Raw genomic sequence first — 21,492 nt, 5'->3', positions numbered from 1 at the left:
TTCTCTACTATTAAATTGGCAAGTTGGGTTTTCTCTAAATAACGAGTGTAATATGGGATCCACATTTGTGCTGACGTGCTGCCACATTTGTGACACGTGACAAAAAAAGTAATTTTTATGCATTTAAAATATAATATTATTTACCTTTTTTTAAAAAAAAAAAACAACCAAAACAAGCCAGAACCCAACCCCCCCGGGCAACCCACTTCTCCATCTCCTTAATATAAACAAATACAAATTTCAATTCATAATTTTTAATTTAAAAAATATAGTAACTTAGACTATTACATTAATGTCAAGGCTTTCGATCAAAGCTAAAAACAGATAAAGCTTCAATAAAAGAATATTAATAACTAGAGACCGCATCCAAAGTGTCATATATATGTGGACCGCATCCAAAGTGTCATATATATATATGTGGATAATGGAGATTACACAAAACTCTCTCCCAGTCCTTTCCATCCACCCAATCATAACAAAATCCAAATCTTTAAATTCCATGTCTTGGAGTACATTTCATCTCTAATCCACAAAATCTCCTGCCAAAAAGAAGAAACATGTAATTTCACACGTATATACATACATGCATTCTCACCCCCTAGCTAGTCACATACATTGTGAGACTCTCCAACCTCCTCCTCCTCCTCCTCCTCCTCTCTCTCTCTCTCTCTCTCTCTCTCTCTCTCTCTCTCTCTCTCTCTCTCTCTCTCTCTCTCTCTCTCTCTCTCTCTCTCTCTCTCTCTCATGGATAATTTTGCCATTGGCACATTTATTATGGTGCTCTCTATTCTGCACCATCATGTACGCGGAAGTCGCCAGTACTCTAGTGAAGGATGTGATATTTTCGAAGGAAGATGGGTTTATGATGAATCATATCCCCTTTATACATCATCACAATGCTCCTTCATCGAGAAGGAATTCGATTGCCTACAAAATGGTCGTTCCGACAAATTCTATCTCAAATTCCGATGGCAGCCTACTCACTGCAACTTAACAAGGTAAATATATGCAAGTGGTAGATTGCTTTGGTGATTAGAGTCTTCCTCTTCAACTCACTACGTTCAAGTCCAAAACCTCCCCCTCCCTTAGTATCAATGGCTAGATACCCCTTTGCTGTATGCTTTCTTCAACTTTTAGTTTCAAAAATTATAAATACTTTAATTCTTTAATTTTTTTTTTTTTTTTAATACTGGTGTATATATAGGTTCAACAGTGAAGATTTCTTGCAGAGATTTAGAGGGAAAAGCATCATGTTTGTTGGAGACTCATTGAGTTTGAACCAGTGGCAGTCACTCACTTGTATGCTTCATACAGCGAATCCACAGACTCAATATAACCTGTACAGGACTGGCGGACTATCCACATTCGCATTCCCAGTGAGACCATTGATACCTATATATATTTTACCTTCTTTTTAATTGTTAATGCATTTCTTATATTAGTTGTCCTACTGTTGCACTGTATTTTAACCCTAGGTCTAGGGAAATAATGTTTGTTGGTTTTTGTCCTCTGATTCACAGGTGATTTATTCAAGCTATAAACAAAACAAGAAAATAAGATAAAAATGAAGTGCATAATCTTTTTCCTTCACAGTAATGCATAATTTTTTATTGGAATACTTTGGATGTAGTCCCTAACTACCAATGTTCTTTGACTGAACCTTTTTGGTTTTTAGTTTTTTATTGAAGTCTCTTACATTAACATTAATGTAATAATGTATTTCTATGTAGGTTATTATATTTTTAAATTAAAAATAAAATTTATAGTTATTTATATTAATCAGATTTTAAATAGAACTCATAATTTATAGGATTAAAAATATTAAAGATGAATTATACTCCCCAATATATTGTGTGTATATATATACATACATGGGTACGTTCATCAAAACTAACCAAAAAATTATTGTACCAAAATATGGGTACATTTTTTTAGAACATAAAAAAATATATATATTAGGCTTAATAACATTATTAAATTTCTTTTATTAAACTTCTGACATGGCCGCATTCTCAAATCAACGAAATAGAATGTACCCATATAAATTAAAAAAAATAAATTAGAGAAAAGATTGAATATGAATTTTATATAAAAACTGGGTACATTTTATATTAAAAAAAGGTACATTTTTAATATAACAAATTGGTATATTTAAGAATTGGTACATATAAGATTAAAAAATTGAATTTTTTAGGTAAATTACATAAAACTACCTCAACTATTGGTCCAATCACAGTTTCATACTTCATCTTTAAAAAATGTCAATGTCATACCTCATCTTACGAATTTGTTACAATTTCATACATTCTGCCAAATTTTCTGTCAATTATTCAATTAAATAATGACGTGGCTTGAGACGGAGCCACTTTCAATTCCAACTAGATTAAAAAATTAAAAACAAACAACAAACCCACACCCAGATCCATTTCCTTCCCCCTCGCAACTCCCGCCCTCTCTTCCTCCCCCTCCCCCTCCTACACACCCATCACCCTCTCCATGTATGCTCACTCTCCTTCCCCGTCATCGTCGTTCATACGATTCGTGAACCCTACCACACACCCATTGCCGACAAAGCCCTCTCACCAAATCGCCTTCCATTCCTCCGATTCTCACTGACAACGGCCTAGTTGTTATTGTTCTTGCTATTGCAGATTAATTCTTCACCAAAATCAAACGGCTTGGAGATCTAGGGCGGTTCATGAATCGTACAGACGACGACGATGGGAAAGGAGAGTGGGTGGGCATACATGGAGAGGGTGATGGGTGTGTATGAGGGGGAGGGGGAGGAGCGCAGAGGTGGAGATGAGGAAGAGAGAGCGGGAGTTGCAGAGAGGTGAGGGGGAAGGAAGGGGATCTGGGAGTGGGTTTGTTGTTGTTTTTTTTTTTTTTTTTTTTTATAATATTTAGTTAATTTTTTTAATCTAGTTGGAATTGAAAGTGGGCCCGTCACTATTTAATGGAAGAATTGACAGACAAACTAACGGAAAATATGAAATTGTAACAAATTCGTAAGATGAGGTATGACATTGACATTTTTTAAAGATGGGGTATGAAACTATGACTGGCCCAATAGTTGAGGTAGTTTTCTGTAATTTATCCAATTTTTTTTATAAAAATTCAATGGGTACAAACTTATTCTAATTTTATTTTTTATATTTTGGAAATGTTTGAATTGAAAATTAATTATGAGTTTAATAAGGGTATGAGTATTAAAACTCTAAATCAATTACTAATTTTCATTATAAAAAATTATGTAACTTACATGTAATTCATTAATATATTAATGCTAGGAACTTTGATCAAAATCTAAAAACTAATAAGGTCTTAGTCAATAAACATTAAAAACTAAGAACCAGATACTGATTTTTCCTTTTTTATTTTTATTTTTATTTTTGGGGTCTCATATAAGTATATTACTGTAGATGTAGTGGGTCCTCCTAACTATAAAAATAGTAGAAAAGATGACAATTATGCTGTAATGATTCATGCATTACTCTACCGGCAATTATTTTGGAAATTAGGTAAGCTTAATGCATGTGAACGGTAAAGAGCAACCGCTAGGATGGAATATTAATCATAGATTTCTTTAATTAGAGATTCCTTGGTTTCAAATCTCTTCCCTAAAATATAGCCTATCAGCATCAAAACTTGACAAACAAGATATAAAAAATGTGAGACCACCTATAAATCTCTAGCTACCAGGATAATATAACGTTCATTAAATTTGTTTAGTACATGACGACTCTGGCCTCCTTGGATATAGATAAGGATTTGAATAAATAACGACACAGTACCGCATATTCTTTGGTGAACAAAATTTGGTAAATAAATTTTGCAAGTGCATCATTACTTTGATATAATATGTGTCAGCCATGTCTTTGACTTGATTATCGTCACGTGTGAGGAGGTGTGTGATGTTGTAGAGTATTGCCCCACGTCAGAGAATTAAGAAACCTTGCATGTGATTGTAAAGAATCAAGTTAATTCCCTTATTGCTAATTAGTTTTAGAGTAGAACATTAACTTTCAATCGCACACACGTCAGTTATTAATGGTCCTAGCTAAAGTAATTTGATGTCATCAAGTGGTTCTAAAACCGTATTGTTCCACATCTGGCTGCAGGCATGCAATATGAAGGTCATGTTCTCTCGGAATGCATTTCTGGTTGATACAATAAACACAACTGCTGGTCGAGTTCTTAAACTCGACTCTATCGAAAGTGGGAAACTGTGGAGGAATAGTGATGTTTTGGTCTTCAACTCATGGCATTGGTGGCTTCACACCGGAAGGAAGCAACCGTAAGCTCCATTTTCCAACACCCGATGGGCCTGTGCTAGATGATAGAAAACTGCTTAAATAATTGAATTTGTAAATTTAGCTTGTAAAAATTTGGTTAATTAACAACGTTAAGTAAATGAACGTATGTGTTGCAGTTGGGATCTAATTCAAGAAGGAAGCCATACATACAAAGATATGGATCGCTTGGTTGCATACGAGAAAGCGCTCAAGACATGGGCTAGATGGGTTGATACAAATTTGGAATCGACAAAAACAAGAGTTTTCTTCCAAGGCGTTTCCCCAGATCATAATAAGTAAGGCTAATTTCATGTAGCACATTGTTTGTAATGTAACCGCATTATTCTATAAGGTCCAACATGTTATCAAATTATGAACGTCAACCTTTACAATATGAACTTTTATTCAAATGCACATGTTCAGTTATCCGGTAAGAAATCTTGTGGCTTTCATCACATAAGGAAACATTGTTACATTGGTTTAGGATTTAGTATCAATTAGCTAGTGTTTTACCTTATTTTAACACAATTGTTTGCTCATTTTGTTTACATTTCTTCTGCAACCTTTTGTTTTCCTGTCTCATTCTAGTTGTGCAATGTTTTGTCAGTGGAAGTGAATGGGGAGAGGCAGCCTCAAAGCATTGTGAAGGGCAAACGCAACCAATGGCGAGGGATGAGTATCCGGCAGGTTCACATCCAGCAGAGGTAGTAGTAGAAAGAGTGCTGCGTTCAATGTCAAACCCAGTTCATTTGCTAAATGTCACAACCCTTTCACAACTAAGAAAAGATGGGCATCCATCTGTGTACGGTCACGGCGGTCACAGGGACATGGACTGCAGCCACTGGTGTTTAGCCGGAGTTCCTGATACTTGGAATCAGCTTCTCTACGCATCTCTGATACAAAGCAAAATCAGTTACTATGTGTATGTGGACTCGGAAAATTAAAAGTAAGATGTAAGCCCTCAGGTTTAGTCCAATTGGCGATTCCATCCAATTAATATGGTTTACTTACGCAAGCATGCGATTTCAACTTATGAGCATCATCTTTATTCATCAAAAGTAACACAGTTATGAACAAGTACATATATACTGTAAAAACGAGCACTTACTAATACAGTCTATTGGTATTTTTTTTCACTTATAAGTGAGAGGTTTTGTGGATAACAAGTTCAATACCTACTTATCCTCTCGCCCCTTAGGATAAATCTACCATAAATATATACACACACATATACATATATTATATAGGTTTAGGTTAGGATGACACTTTTTTACACCCATTTTGACAAATATTTTGTTGGCTCACTTTGTATTGTATTTCAATGATCTAATCCATTTTCTAGGTCTTCCCTAAAAAATTATGTCTACCAAAAATCACCAAAACATTCAAAACCATATGAACGTAAAATAATAATCATTTTAGTGTTTTTTTTTTTGCATAATCATATTCGTCTATTTTCTTTACTACAAATGAATGACTTACTGGTTTTGGATTTTGTCTAATTTTTACACAAATTTTGTAGGTCACTCCATAATTTTTTCAAGAATTCGAATCGTCTAGATTTCAATTCATCATTTACAAATCTTCCCTGCAAAAAATTAGACAAATCTAAAATCAATAAAACATTCATTTGTAGTGAAGAAAATGAATGAATACGGTTTTGTAATAAAAAAAACACTAAAAATGACTATCATTTAAGCCAATGATCATATGATTTCTGATTTGAATGATTTTTGATAGACATAATTTTTGATAAAAGACCTAAAAAATAAACGATTGTATTATTAGGCTCGAAAACTTTGAATAAATTTATTTCTCCTTCAAAAAGATGAACTTAAAGTAACAAGTGGAAGAAGCTACCGTATTGTAAATAGAATAAGATAATCCTGTTTGGTTGAAAACACAATGGCCCTTTCGTAAGTTGGATTCTCAGTTGTTTTCGGAGGATTGACACTCAAAGCCTTTGGTGAACCTAGTGAATCTATTTGATTGTTGTTATAAAGGCGTCCCACTATTGATTTCTGTCAATAGAAAAGATGAATTAATTTTAGAATAGTTAATATATGTATTAATTTTATACTAGATTATATATGTGGTGCGTGTGCCACAAGTAAGTAAACTTCTTAATCAAATGATTGTGTCACCGACTGGCTTATGATTGCTTAATCAAATCTCTCCCTCTCAAGGGGAGTCATAATGACCAGGTGGGGCGACTGTTTAACAAAAATACAAGTCTTCGCAAAAGTAGACAATTTTTTTATGACAGGCACATGTGTCCCGACAAACACTGCAGCAATGGGCCCCAATGCAGCATATATCATAGAACCTTCCAACAACTGGTTGACGTGGTAATGGTTACGATTAAGTCATATCAATATCTTGTATTGACTTTTTTTTTTTTAGAGATAAAGACAAAAAAAAGTGTGAAAAGATGGGAGAAAAAAAAGGAGGAAATTTAGAGGGAAGTAAATCCTATGCCGTAGCAATCACTGAAGCGACCGTAGTTCAGTATATATCTACTGCAAGTTGGAACCTTGATGGACACCACGCTGAGGAGCTGCATGTATATTGTATAGGTTCGATCGAACCAAAACACAAAATTAAAGAAAAAAGAAAAATGTGACGAATTGAAGGTAGCTAGCCTCCAACCTTATCATTTTAGAGTGGAGAAAAGCCACTCAGAAGTTGGAATAATCCAAACAATAAGGTCCTCTATATGCCTCAACTACTCAAGCCTCGACCACTAATTTTGCCACTTGCAAAGGCCAATATCTAGTCAATTAGATAGGAATATGGAGATTATTTGCCTTCCATTGTGTATCGCAATATAGTATATTAGTATTTATCTAAACCACATGACTTAAGGAAGTGGCCATCTACCATTCAATCTTAATCCAATAGGGGATCAGATTTAATATTTTGTTGTTTTACTTTCTCATTCACCATTAGATAAAGATCGAACGCTATTAGAATTTTCTTGGATTATTTTGTCTAGGAAAACATGATTATTTATTGCTAATGTACTTAAATATTAATATGAAGAGGTTTAAGACCTTAGCTTTTTTGTGGGGTTGAAAAAAGGACCTTTACTTGTATTAGAGCCTTTGTTTTGAACAAAAGCTATATTGGGAAAATTCAATATAAAGAGTGATTAATTCACTTTTGTCAAATATGTCGTCAAACAGAGAATTTAACTCTAGATATGAAGACACAAACCATCCAATCAATGGTCTAACTAATTACTAATGTTATGTTGTTAAACTGCTGATCTAGCAATCAAAATATATTCTTCTTAATTAGGGTGTTCAATTATAAAAGAAAAGCTAATATATCAAGCCAAGAAAAGCTAATATATAACAAGCCCTTAATTGCCATATCGATTAAGAAAAGATTATGCATATAGAGGACGCCCCCTTATTTAAACAAAAGCAAGACTATAATTCTAAGCAACTAAGAATATTGTAGCTAGCTATCATCCTCTTGTGCCACATGGGTGCTTCCTCTATATTTTCTGCAGCATTGATATTTTCTCTTTTGTGTCAAATAGGAGGAAGGGTGGTGAGTCAAGGGACAATAAAACATGTAAACAGTGCTGGTTCTGGGTCTGGGTCTAGGTGTGACCTTTTCCATGGGGAATGGGTATATGATAAGTCATACCCTCTCTACAATTCAGTAGACTGTCCCTTCATTTGGAAGGAATTCGATTGCCAAAAGAATGGTCGACCAGACAATGAGTATCTCAACTACAGATGGCAGCCCACTTCATGCAAATTACCAACGTACATTTCTTATCCATCATTTTGTTTCTCTCTTCATCTTCTCTATCCAGTCCTTCTCGCCACTATACAATAAACATATTCTGACTGTCAAAAAAAAAATTATGGCATTTCGTTGTACAAATGGTCAGTTTTCAATAATGTCAACAAATTGATCATAAACATATGTTAAAATATGTTTATTGTAGCGAGTTGTCTTTTTTTTTTTCTTTTTTTTTCTGAAAGTATTTACCACATGGTTAATGCATGCTACAATAATCATCCTTAATTTCTAAACTATTTTGGGAGCAACACCTCGTCATAATTTGCATTTCTATTATTCCTAATTAAGGGTCATTTTCCCTAAAAAAAAAAGTGTCATCTCAAGCATTTCATATACTAATTTATACTCTTAGAATTATCATTAACCCATAATTATGTACGTATATATGTAGGTTGGATGGGAAAAGCCTTTTGGAAAAATTTAGAGGGAAGCGCATTCTATTTGTAGGGGACTCACTAAGCATAAATCAATGGCAGTCCCTCACATGTTTACTTCATAAATCAGTGCCACAAGCCAATTACACCTCAAACAGGGTTGGAGGTGTCTCCACATTCAAGTTTCCGGTAAGGCTAACTAGCTTCATTTCCCTCTAATACACCCGTCATATTACTAATCAGGTTCCCTTAATCACACGAAATATGTTAATTACAAGATGCGATCGTGCTCACTTGCACTAATTTGTAGGCCTACGACGTTTCGATCGTACTGTCCCGGAATGCCTTCCTAGTAGATATTGTGCATGAGAACAGCAGACGTGTTCTAATGCTCGACTCGATTCAGAATGGGAGTTATTGGAGAACCTTTGATGTCTTGGTCTTCAATACCTGGCATTGGTGGCTTCATACTGGAAGAAAACAGCCGTACGTACGCATGAATGTTCTGCTAATTTTTTTTTTCTTTTGCCTTCTTCATGTTTTTACATTAATTAAACAAAAGCAATGCAGGTGGGAGGAAGTTCGATATGGCGTAAACAACGTACACGAAGACATTGATCGCATGATGGCATATGAGAAAGCTTTGAAGACATGGGCTAGGTGGGTGGACTCCAATGTGGATCCTGGTAAAACTAAGGTCTTCTTTCAAGGTGTTTCTCCAGATCATATGAGGTAAAGGTAATTAAGCAATTGGACCTCCTAATTAAACAACATCATCCGCTTACTTCAACTTTGACAATATTGCAGACCTAGTCGTTGCCAAGTTGACATAGACAAGTTCTTCTGCATCCAAGTTCGAATCACTGTCCCTGTAGCTTAGATTAGATTAGATTGTTGCTCGAATAAAAAACTTTGACCATTAATTTTGTTCCAAAAATAAAAGCAATGACGATTAGTTCTCCCTCGTACAATTAATTGTGATCTAATCTGATGTTTGTGGTAATGGCCAGTCCAAGAGAATGGGGCGATGATGCAAAATCAGGGAACTGTTTTGGACAAAGGGCACCAGTGATGGGGGCACAATATCCAGGAGGTTCACATCCAGCACAAGTTGTTCTAGAAAACGTGCTGCGGACAATGTCAAAGCCAGTTCATTTGCTCAACATAACAACTCTTTCACAACTAAGGAAAGACGGCCACCCATCGGTCTATGGTTTCGGTGGCCACCGGAACATAGATTGCACCCATTGGTGTCTTCCCGGCGTTCCGGATAGTTGGAATCAAATTCTGTTTGCAGCACTCTTCCATAGCTAATATATATATATATATATATATATATATATATATATATATATATATATATATATATATATATATTATGTTGTTGCATTCTTCCTTTTTCCTTTAGATTAAATAATCATTTTCTTTTTCTATAATTACTAATAATGTTTTCCACTTGAAAGCTAGCATTGGGTTGCAGTTTGTAAGTTGAAGGTTGCGTAGCCTGTATTCGAATTTCGAATAAATAGTTTCATTTGTTTATGTGATATCTTCTGTAATTTTGTTGCCGGGAAAATATGGACTATAATTATCAATAACCCGTAAATTGCTAGTAAGCTTGAGTGAGCCATTTCTATATAAAGATGTTGGCCCATTAAGCACTCACGAATCTCTCCGGCTCTTCTTCTATTTTGAGACATTTTACTCAAATTTTACGTGAAATCTCTAACAGTCAATTAAATGCCATCAAACTTCATGAATTTATAATTCATTAAAATCTCTTAAAATCTCAATTGAATATACCTCTAAATATATAATTTACCAGAGATCAAAGAACTTTTTGCCACAAATGATTCCTCACACAGTAATTTTGAAAGGATTGTTTTCGCAGCACATCAATGTCAAACTAAGCCTTGGTATCTTTAGTGCGGCCTGTCTAATCAAATTGTGGACGTCATCAAAAGTATAATTCTTATGCATTGTAACATGAAAGAAATTCAAGAGATAAAAACAAAGCGATGAGTGCATAAATGAAGAAGAGGGCGAAGAAATCGTTACCCTAAAACGATGTTGCCACTAGCAAAGGTAGGAAGGACCAATTTGTGCCTCTAGTCCAATTTTTTTTTTTTTTTTGGAGAGAAAGGCATTTTATTGCCAACATAAAACGAAAGTTACAAAGCCAAGGCCCCAAACATAATAAACAACAAAAAGGTGGGCCTTCCAGACAAAGCAGACTGAGCCTAACCAAGAGATTAGGCCCAAAAACATAAACAGACCAAAAGAAAATAGAAAACCCTAGTCTGCTGCAATCCCCGCCGCCGCAGCACCTCTTGATCATCACGTTCCATGAAACCTAACGAATACCATAGATTCGACCAATCGACACCTCAGAGGTTGAAGGAAGGAAGATGCCATCATCCATCAAAGAAAACCTCTCCGATTGCAGCCACCAGGTAGAAAAAATGAAGAAAGCTAGTGGGATCTCCACTTGCGACATTGCCAACAAAGGCAGACCAAGAGAAGGAGGTGGTGCGAACACCCGAGCCGGTGGAAACACCGGAGCTCTACACACCCTCTCGATATACCGCAACAGATTGCAGTTGAAAGTGATGGCAAATTGGCTAAGGTAAGGTATTGATGAAAGATGGAACCAAATTAGAAAGAACAAAACAAATTGCAAAGGATGGAGAAGAAAAGAGTGGTTATGAGGACATCGGCTAATAGGATCGACAACATATGGGGTGGAAAGAACAAACAGAGGGGAAATGATAACTGGGGCAAAACAGTAGCAGGAGGTAAGGGAGAGAACAACAAAACACATAAAGAAAAGACTGCCACTGACCTTAGCCATAGCTAAGGCTGGCGGCTAAATGGAAAACTGGATCTAGAAACCCTCACACAAAGGGAAGAAGGAACTCTCACTCACGGAGAGAAAGGCTCTCACTTACGGAGAGAAAAAGGTGATTTGCCCAAAAGATTTATACACAGGTAATACAGCTCATGTATATTTTACATTATTTTTGCAAATAATTAAGGACAAACATCATATACACAAAGACCAGTATAAATGTGTATTAATTAGAGTATTTGAGTTGTAAAAAAATATATATATGTTCAATGAGATCGGGTCCGAGGTCTCTTTCAACATTAAACATTTTTTATACAACTTTCAATGCTAAACATTGGATAGAAATGTTAAAATTATGTCTTTTTCATAAACACTATAGAAGTTTCATAAACAGTGTAAGGATGCGTGGGTCAGCATGTTAGATTTTTTTTTAAAAATATTAAAATTATATATTTTTCATTAAAATTTAAGTTCGTTTGTCATTTTTATTAAAATTTAAGGGTTTTTCATTAAAATTTAAGTCTTTTTCATTAAATAAAATTATAACATGATTTTTTATTAAAATAAACTTGATTAAAGCCCTTTTCATGAAAGTTCCATTTTTTTTAAATAAAGTTATAACATCGTTCTATTCCGTGACGGAAATTTTGTGAAAAACATGTTCATTTGAGCAACATCTATGGCATGTAATTAACATTTAAAGGCGGAATCATGCTTGTATGCACTTAAAAACAAAACATTACTCATGAAATTCAAAGCCTAGTAGTTATGTGAACCAAGACTCAACTCAAGAACAAAGTGAGTTGAGAAATTTTATACCTTTGTTGATTCCTCTTTGCATAAGCAAAGGCTAATCACCCAAGGATAGGGCCTTCATTCCTTGCTTCTTAGCTCCATGGATTTTTTGGATGAGGATGGTTGAAAGGATTCTCCAAGTTCCCAAAGTTGAGAACCTCTAATTTTTTCACACCAAGGAGAGATTCAAATAAGAGATGAGTGACCTTGGAAGAGGGAAGATTGCTAGCTAATCTCCTCCAAGGGGGCCGGCCTCCTAGAGAGAAAGGGAGAGACATTGTGTTCTCATTTTTTCTCCAAAAGAAACCCTAATGAAGAAAAGGCTATAAAGTCACATTTGTACCTACCTTCATTGGAGTGGCAAACTTGTAATAAGTCTAAAACCACTCCTTTATCAATATGGCGGGCCATAGGGTTTTATTGGGCTGTTTAGGCCTTTGAGAATTATTAGTCATTAAGTTGTCATACAACTTAAGTCAATGGTCTTGACGTTCGAAGCCCATTGGGCCTTGAGGCCCAAAACTAACCCGAGGTCTTTAACGAATTTTATTCGTTTGATTAATTAACATATTAATTAATCCTTACCATAAATAATTAAACCATTTAATTATCTTTACTCATCTCCGTTGTTTCTTCAATCTCTACCTTACACGGTGTACCATTAGGTTCCTTTTAGCGAGGCAGTGGGCGATTAGAACTCTTTCAAATCGATTGTGAATTGAAACTTACTTTCAATTCTCCCTTTAGTGATTATACACGTTTAGGGCTTCCACAAACCATGAGTGACACCTAGCAGTATGTCATGGTTATCCAAGCTAATCAGAAGAGGTGGAGAACCTATTCAGTTTATGATTACAATGCAATACGGTCTTTCTTTAATACAATACTCTTGACCACATTGTTTGGTTTGATAGTTTATCCATGTCTACTATCCAATGTGATTCTCTTACTTATATGATTACCTTGAATGTGATTTGGAATGATTTCCTAAATCTCATTCATACTCTGGCCAGATATTCTTAATCATATCATAGAGTATTCTCCCTCAAACGGTTTAAAGGTTAGAGATCCCTTGTTGCGCATTCACTTGCCTTCATGGCTAAGTGGCTTAATCCCAACTATGCCGTGGACACCCTCTGATGGAGTGACTTTGACATAGTTAACGATCAAGGACCTAACCACAAGACAACTATGATGCCTCAGGTCAAATGACTACTTTGCATTATCCCAACCATGAGTTCTCATGTGACATGAGTATGAGAACTCCTTGTTGATCGTGTTCAGTGGACTCATTCTCTATTGAGCATCTACATGCTTGTCTTGATGTCAGTCACACCAATGACTAGAGACCAGTCACTATCCCTAAGAGAAGACATAACACGTACTGATCTTAACAGACTGTTAATGCCCAATTGGCAATTCTATGATCAGGAACGTTTAGGATATGTATACGAAAGAGAATGGTCTCATGAATCTAACTTCTTTAGATTGCATTCTCCCAATTACATATTCCTTGGACTTATCGTTTAAGCGTATAACATTTATATGAGACGACTTCAAACAATAATTTTTGCCCTTTATATTAAACTATATTAGTTTAACATGTGAAATGTCCGTAAAGTATCATCATATGATTGGTTTTAGGGAACATTTCCAACATTCCGGGGATTAGAAGGGATGCTAATCAACACAAATTAAACTTGTAAAACTGAAAACTAAGTTAAACTAACTACAAAACAATGATTGGGGGGATTTTGGACGAATTTGATTAAAACAAAAGTAAATTGCAGCAAGTAAATTAAGTTGTGAATGAAAGGATAGCTAAATGATTCTTTTCCACACATGAAACATATGCATACAAATCGATTTCCAGTTATTCTTCCTCTAAACCATGAATGACAATGCCCCAAATTAACTGTGAACAACACTAATTAATTCTCAAATTTTCTTAAGTTCATTGAATTGGACTCAGTGACGCAACCAAATTATTTTTCTCAAGTTCCCTAATTATGAAAAGCATGATAGAGATACATCTCAAAGATCATTAAGTTCTGTGAAAATCATAAGCATTGACAAAGCATTCGTAATTATGAAAAGCATGATATTCTTGCGAATAATTTACTTAACTCAATCATGACTAGTGACTTTTACTACTTGCAATTTTAAGTTCATAATGATTACGTGAAATTCCCTTATATTCTAGCACCAAATCCCTGCATGCAAACTAAGTATGCACCCTTAATAAACATACAAGAATAAGTTTTCTACAAAGTAGATAAGTAAAGTGGTGTGATATCTGTTGATGCAAAAAATTAGTGGGGACTTTGGTATAACAGAAAATATTAAGTTTGTGACCTTCGCTAGATTGCTCCGGTCACTAGTGTGGATAAGTATGTAAAAGGATAGAGACAGGGAAACAAACACAAGATGTACGTGGTTCACCCAGATTGGCTACGTCCACGGAGTAGAGGAGTTCTCATTAATTGTGAAAGGTTTACACAAGTACATAGGTTCAAGCTCTCATTTACTGAGTACAAGTGAATGATTTAGTACAAATGACATTAGGAAATATTGTGAGAGAATGATCTCTATTTATAGAAGAGAGTTTCTAGTTTCATTTTGACATTGACACGTATCGTGTTGTGATTGGCTTCTGATGTTGACACGTGTCGCGCTATGATTGGCTTCTGATGTCGACACGTGTTGCGTTGTGATTGGCCTCTTGGTTGGAGGGAAACTCTTTTGGGTCCTTGACGGTATAACGTTGACCTGTGCTCAGTAGTTTCTAGATTGGTCAAGTATGGTACAAATAGTGCTCCCCTAAGTTCCTGAGTGAAAGAAGCTCCTCGGTTGGGGACTTGCAAGATCCAAGCCATTGAGTAATCACGAAACTTCTAAGTACCGAAGTGTGGTATCATTTTCACTTGCCTTATCTGTCTCATACGTAGCTGTGGCATCTTCTCTGGAAGTATTTTTCCTCCATCCAGAAGTGGTATCTTTAACTGATGAAGATGCACAAGGTAATGTATCAATTTCACTTGAAGCTTACTTGTAGTTTCAGGCTTGGTCAAGTGCGATACAAAACCCTATAGTAGGAGTCCCCCAAGTCACCAAGCTAGGAGATTTGGCGAAAGAGGTAACAGACAAGGTAAGCAATCAGACTTCCAAGCAAGCAACCTGGATCGGAGGTTCGACTTTGGCTTCCAGTTGATTGTTCTCCTTCTCCTTGTGTCGTAAACAACAATAAGGATAAGGAGAAGCAAATTGAGAAGAGATGATATGAGATACTTTTTGTCACAGCCCGTTTCAGGATTCTATATATATCGGGGGCGTGAAATGATGGAATTACCCTTGGCGGGTATTAAGGTATGTGTGTGTGTGACTTGTTGGACATATTACATTCACTCCTAAACTTTTGGAAAAAATAGTTTAAGTTGGATAAAAATTGAGTTGTATGTTTTGTGTGGTTAGGGATTAAAATTGGCATGTATGGTTTTGGTTGGACCACACACACGCACAGGACCCCTTCATTTTTCCCCCGTGCTCTCTCTCTTCTCCATTCAGTCTCTTTCTCCCTCTCAAATTGTACGGACGAGACCCAAATACCCTCGAACCTTTGCGGATCGATGCCAAAAAGGTATGGTTCTTCATCCTTTCGACTTCCTGAGTCATTTGGTGCTAGTTTTAGGACGTGAAACCTTTGAAATCACGTGAAACTCGAACCCCCATTTTATGTCACTATTCATGCAATCGTAATATGTCGATTTTCAGGGAATTCTAAGCTTGTAGTGAGCTTAGTGAGGTCCCAAGGAAGCTCGGAATGCTTCGTTTGAAGGTTTTGGACGTCGGGATCACTAAGTTTGAATTTGGCCGGTTTTCTTGGAATTTCTCCAGTGAGATTTTGTGGTTTTTAGAGCCTTAAAGTAGTATAACGTGAAACTACATGCTTAGGGCTTCATTTTGATGTAAAATACGAAGAAAATGGTTGAGAAACGATGGAGAATAGGAGATTGAAAAATCTCCAGTTTTTCGGCCACCGGAAAAACCAGTCCGACGAGCCGAGGTAGGAGACGCGCGTGGGGGGCGCGTGGGTCCGTGCCCCTTCCGGCGTGTGAGGGTGCATGCAGCCTCATAAAAATTTTCTACAAATTTCTCGACGTCCGTGACGTCGAGTAGGTCGATGTGGTATATTCATATACCCAAATTGAGTATCGTATGAGAAGTTATTTCGAATTGTCAGTTATGTGCTTAAATTAACATTTTTATAGTTGTTTCGCATATAGGTGACACCTATCTCGAGGACGAGCGCATCCAGGGACGTCACGGGGGTTACGACCCATTGACTTACCAGTGAGTGGGCAATTTTGTTTTCAGTATATACCTATATACTATTGATTTTCCCAGAAATTGAATTTATATGAAAGTATGTTTTCAAATGCCATGCATGCATATTATGAATTATATGAATTGATATTGATGCATATATATATGTGAATTGGTGCTGTGGACGCACATGTGAGTATCAGGTGAGTTTTATGTTACTCATGTGAATCATTGATGATGTGAATTGTGTTGAGAGCTCATAACCTGCACCCTTGGTGTTAGTGCTTATATTATTCACTGCACCGCACGCTCACCTTGGATCCAAGTAGGTGCATGTCGTACAGACCATGAGAGGGTTCCGACATGCTGGTCGTATAGATCACTAGTAGGTGACCTTAGATTATGCGCGCAGATGATTGATGAGAGAAGCACTAGAGCGTATCATTACACCATTCCTGTCGTACAGACTACTTCAGGTAGTTCCGACTTATGTGCAGAGTAGTGCCGTACAGGTCACCGTGGTGACTCCGGCTGGGTTGGATATTGAGCTATGGAATTAATCGTACAGGACCAACTGCAGGGTCTCCGGTTGATTCATTATTTCACCTGTTATTTTGATGCATCCATGTTTTGTTATTGACATTTATGGCATGGCATATTTCTGGATTTGTGATAGATTGGTGATTTGTGACGTATGAGGTTTTATATACTATTATGTTATTTTCTGGGAAAGTATACAGGTTTTATAGTGAGGGGTTAGAAATGTTTTAAATGAAATGTTTTGGAAAACTTTGGTTTTACTGACCCACTCAATTTTGTTTTTGCGCCCCTCCAGGTTCTAGTTAGCAGTTGGTGGCTCACGAGGTTTTCTTCGGCGTTCTGACAGACTTCCTGCATGTAGGACTAACCTGCGGGTGTTGTAATTTAATTATAGTCCTACTTGACTGCACCTAGTTTTTAAGCTTTGAAATTATGTACTGCACACGTAAACTCACTCTAGCATGCTAGTTGGAAATTATTGCTAGTAGTTGTTTTAAATTCCTTCATATTTCTCATATCCTTTGCTTCCGCATCGCACTTTTGGTTACGTCATACTCACGTGACGGCCAGCACGCCTTGATTCTAGGATCGGGGTGTGTCACTTTTGCTTTTGAAGAAGTAACTTTCCACAGGCTTATTCTTGATAAGGCCGACTCAAGAATTTGAGGGTCAAAACAAGTCCATCAAATCAAGAGTGCGTTCGACCTTGATGATATGGGATAGTTTTGCTGTTGACTATGTAATAGATGAATCGATAGGTGTTCCGTTGCGCTTGTCTCCACATGCTTCCTTGTATCCTTCTCACTTGCCCTATTTGTTCCTCAGGCAGATGTGGTATCTTTTCTGGAAGCATAAGATGTTGAAGATGAGTACTCGAGAGCAATGCCAGGTAAGTAATCAGGCAAAGGGTTCCAGGCACTCAGTTCCTGATTGGAAGCTTGATTCTAAGTGTTGACTGATTGCTCTCTTTCTCCTTGTCTTGTAGGTAAGAACAAGGGCAAAGGAAAAGACAGGGAAAGGGCATGATATGGGATACTCTTGCTTTTGACCCTGATGATATGAGATACTATTGCTCTGGTGTGGCTGGTTTGCATAGGTATTATTGGGGGGAGGGAAGAAAACTGAGTATTTTGAGAGGCTTCGTTGGGAGTGCCTTCTCAGATATGAGGAAGGGTTGAGCATTTTTGCAGGTCTGCTTATCCGTGGAGGATGAATGTCGACATATATAGGAGTCTCCCTAACAACAAGTAGTAATGTTATTCCTTTACCCTTCTTGGTCGTATCAATGTAGTGGGAGCTGCAAATTTAACGTATTTTAACTTTGTCAGAACACTTTGAAAAAGTGGTATGTGGTATCTGGAAAGCTGATGTTACGTTTGAAGATTTCAGACAAGCTTTATCCAAGGAAATCTGGCTTTCGAAGTTCAGAGAGCGATGCCTCTTCGGTTTTCGAACAAGCAATCCTGTCGGGGATCTGGCTCTCGAGATTCAGAGAACGGTGCCTCTTCGATTTTTGAGAAAGCAATCCTGTTGGGAGTCTAACTCTTGAGATTCAGATAGCAGTGTCTCTTCGATTTTTAAGAAAGAAATCCTATTGGGAGTCTGGCTCTCGAGATTTGGAGAGTAGTGCCTCTTCGATTTTTGAGAAAGTAATCCTATTGGGAGTGTGGCTCTCGAGATTTGAAAGGCGGTGCCTCTTCGATTTTTGAGCAAGTAATAATGCTATTCCTTTACCCTTCTTGGTCATAGCAATGTAGTGGGAGCTGTAAGCTTCACATGTTTTAACTTTGTCAGAGTGCTTTGAAAAAGTGGTCTGTGGTATCTGGAAAGCTGATGTTGCGTGTGAAGATTGCAGACAAGCTTTATCCAAGGAAATCTGGCTCTTGAAGTTCGGAGAGCGGTGTCTCTTCGATTTTCGAACAAGCAATCCTGTCAGGGATCTGGCTCTCGAGATTCAGAGAACGGTGCCTCTTCGATTTTTGAGAAAACAATCATGTTGGACGTCTAACTCTTGAGATTCAGAGAGCAGTGTCTCTTCGATTTTTGAGAAAGTAATCCTGTTGGGAGTCTAGCTCTCGAGATTCGGAAAGTGGTGCCTCTTCGATTTTTGAGCAAGCAATCTTATTGGGAGTGTTTTCTCAAATGTGAGTAAAGGTTAGGCATTTTTGCCAGTCTGCCTTGCCACGGAGCATGGAGGTTGACACACATTGGGACTTTCTAGTTATCAAGCAGTGGTGCAGTTCCTTTATCCTTGTGGGTAATAGTAGGGTAGCTGGATCTTCAAAATTTATGTGTCTAAACTTTGTCAGAGATCTTTGGCAAAGTTATCTGTGGTACTTGAGGAGCTGATGTTGCGAGTGGAAAGTGGTGCCTCTTCGAAATCCGGAGAGTGGTGCTTCTTCGATTTCTGAACCAACGACCCTATTGCCCTTTCTTTTATAAGGGCACCAATTGCGTGCAAGAAGTACATTCAGAGAGTTATTGCTTGTAGGAAATTTCCCTTTACTTCAGAGATTTATTACACCTCATTTCTCCTTCATCATTTCTGAGAATGTCTGGCCTATCCGACCGTCGTTTTAACTTGAACTTTGGTGAAGAGGCAGCCATGCCTTCTCAAGACAGCATATGGCGCCCATCCTTCTTATCTCCTACTGGTCCTCTTACTGTTGGGGACTCTATGATGAAGAATGATATGACCGCTGCGGTGGTGGCCAGGAACCTTCTCACTCCCAAAGATAACAGACTACTTTCCAAATAGTCTGATGAGTTGGCTGTTAAGGATTATCTGGCTCTCAGTGTTCAGTGTGCAGGTTATGTGTCTAATATAGCCCAACGCGTATTTGCTCGAACCCGCCAAGTTGAATCATTGGCGGCTGAAGTGATAAGTCTCAAATATGAGATCAGAGGGCTCAAGCATGAGAATAAATAGTTGCACAGGCTCGCACATGACAATTTTACAAACATGAAGAGGAAGCTCAACCAGCTGCAGCAATCTGATGGTCAGATTTTACTTGATCATCAGAGGTTTGTGGGTTTGTTCCAAAGGCATTTATTGCCTTCGTCTTCTGGGGCTGTACCGCGTAATGAAGCTCCAAATGATCAACCTTCGGTGCCTCATCCTTCTGGGGTTCTGCCTAGTACTGAGGCTCCGAATAATCACCCTCTGGTGCTTCCTCTTTCTAGGGCTTTGCCGACTGCTGAGACTTCTTCTGAGCAACCTTTGTGAAGGCTCCCTCTTGTTTGTTTATTTTGATTTATGTATATGTACATATTTGTAACTTATCGGAGATATCAATAAACAAGCTTTGCTTCATTTCAACGTATTGTGTTAAATACACCAAGGCCTTCTTTACTAAGTTCTTTGAATTTTTCCTTTTGTTGAAGCTTGTATAATGAAGCTTTGTGAGTGAAGCATGTAGGTTGAGGTAGTGCTCCCTTAATTTCCCGATTGAGGAAAACTTCTCGTTTGGAGACTTGAAAAATCCAAGTCACTGAGTGGTCGTGAGACTTCCGAGTATCAAGGTGCAGTAGCATATGGTACGGTCGAGGGAGTTGACGAATGAGGCATTTCCTTTCTAAGTGGTAGCCCAAAACTCCTTCTTCATATATATTTGTTATGAAAGTTGTTAGGCCCAAAGAAGAGGAGGCCTAGGCAATTTTTTTTTTTCGAAATTTTTTTTTTCGATTTTTTTTTTCAAATTTTCGAATTTTTGAATTTTTGAATTTCTGAAAATATATATATATATATATATATATATATATATATATTTTTTTTTTAAAGCTTTGTAGGTGAAGCTTTGGTGTTGAAGCTTTGTAGGTGAAGCTTTGTTAGGCACCATGAATTGATTTTGCTTCACACTATCTTGATCAAGATAGTGTGAAGCTTTTGTAGGTGAAGCTTTTGTGTTGAAGCTTTGGAGGTGAAGCTTTTGTGGGTCAAACTTTTGTAGGTGAAGCTTTTGTGGGTCAAGCTTTTGTAGGTGAAGCTTTTATGGGTCAAGCTTTTGTGGGTCAACCTTTTGTGGGTCAACCTTTTGTGGGTGAAGCTTTTGTGGGTAAAGCTTTTGTAGGTCAAACTTTTGTGGGTCAAGCTTTTGTGCGTGAAGCTTTTGGGGTCAAGCTTTTGTGGGTCAAGCTTTGTAGGTCAAGCTTTTGTGGGTCAAGCTTTTGTGGGTCAAGCTTTTGTAGGTGAAGCTTTTGTGGGTGAAGCTTTTGTGGGTGAAGCTTTTGTGTTGAAGCTTTTGTAATTCAAGCTTTGTTGGACACCATGAATTGATTTTGCTTCACACTATCTTGATCAAGATAATGTGAAGTTTTTGTAGGTGAAGCTTTTGTGTTGAAGTTTTGTAGATGAAGCTTTTGTGGATGAAGTTTTATGGGTCAAGCTTTTGTAACTGAAGCTTTTGTGGGTCAAGCTTTTGTAGGTGAAGTTTTTGTGGGTCAAGCTTTTGTGGGTGAATGTGTTGAAGTTTTGTTGGGTACCATGAATTGATTTTGC

The 21,492-nt window shown here is 37.2% G+C and overlaps 2 protein-coding genes and 1 long non-coding RNA gene across 5 annotated transcripts; 2 read left to right on the top strand and 1 right to left on the bottom strand.

Annotated features, from left to right (window-relative positions):
• Positions 1-545: 545 nt before the first annotated feature.
• LOC126634529 (protein trichome birefringence-like 43) lies at positions 546-5,328 on the top strand. Of its 3 annotated transcripts, XM_050305045.1 has the most exons (6): positions 568-650; positions 711-998; positions 1,205-1,376; positions 4,122-4,297; positions 4,433-4,591; positions 4,903-5,328. In XM_050305045.1, exons 2-6 carry the CDS (start codon positions 745-747, stop codon positions 5,237-5,239), a joined length of 1,098 nt encoding a protein of 365 aa, XP_050161002.1. In that variant the 5' UTR covers positions 568-650; positions 711-744; the 3' UTR covers positions 5,240-5,328. The 3 variants fall into 3 exon arrangements, with proteins under 3 accessions (XP_050161001.1, XP_050161002.1, XP_050161003.1); XM_050305044.1 differs by having other exon boundaries at positions 546-998; XM_050305046.1 differs by lacking the exon at positions 568-650 and having other exon boundaries at positions 764-998; positions 1,230-1,376.
• A 2,369-nt stretch (positions 5,329-7,697) lies between these two features.
• LOC126634528 (protein trichome birefringence-like 43) lies at positions 7,698-10,030 on the top strand. The gene is made up of 5 exons (XM_050305043.1): positions 7,698-8,074; positions 8,506-8,677; positions 8,799-8,974; positions 9,059-9,220; positions 9,499-10,030. The coding sequence occupies exons 1-5, from the start codon at positions 7,785-7,787 to the stop codon at positions 9,800-9,802; spliced, it is 1,104 nt and encodes a 367-aa protein (XP_050161000.1). The 5' UTR covers positions 7,698-7,784; the 3' UTR covers positions 9,803-10,030.
• Positions 8,264-8,566, bottom strand: LOC126634533 (uncharacterized). Its single transcript, XR_007627382.1, has 2 exons — positions 8,480-8,566; positions 8,264-8,432 (listed from the first exon to the last, which is right to left on the bottom strand). It is a non-coding gene; the product is annotated as an uncharacterized LOC126634533 (long non-coding RNA).
• Positions 10,031-21,492: the final 11,462 nt, after the last annotated feature.

The sequence above is a fragment of the Malus sylvestris genome, chromosome 9 (genome assembly GCF_916048215.2).
Source record: "Malus sylvestris chromosome 9, drMalSylv7.2, whole genome shotgun sequence".
Classification (NCBI taxonomy): domain Eukaryota; kingdom Viridiplantae; phylum Streptophyta; class Magnoliopsida; order Rosales; family Rosaceae; genus Malus; species Malus sylvestris.
This window is presented reverse-complemented; position numbering and strand designations above follow the sequence as displayed.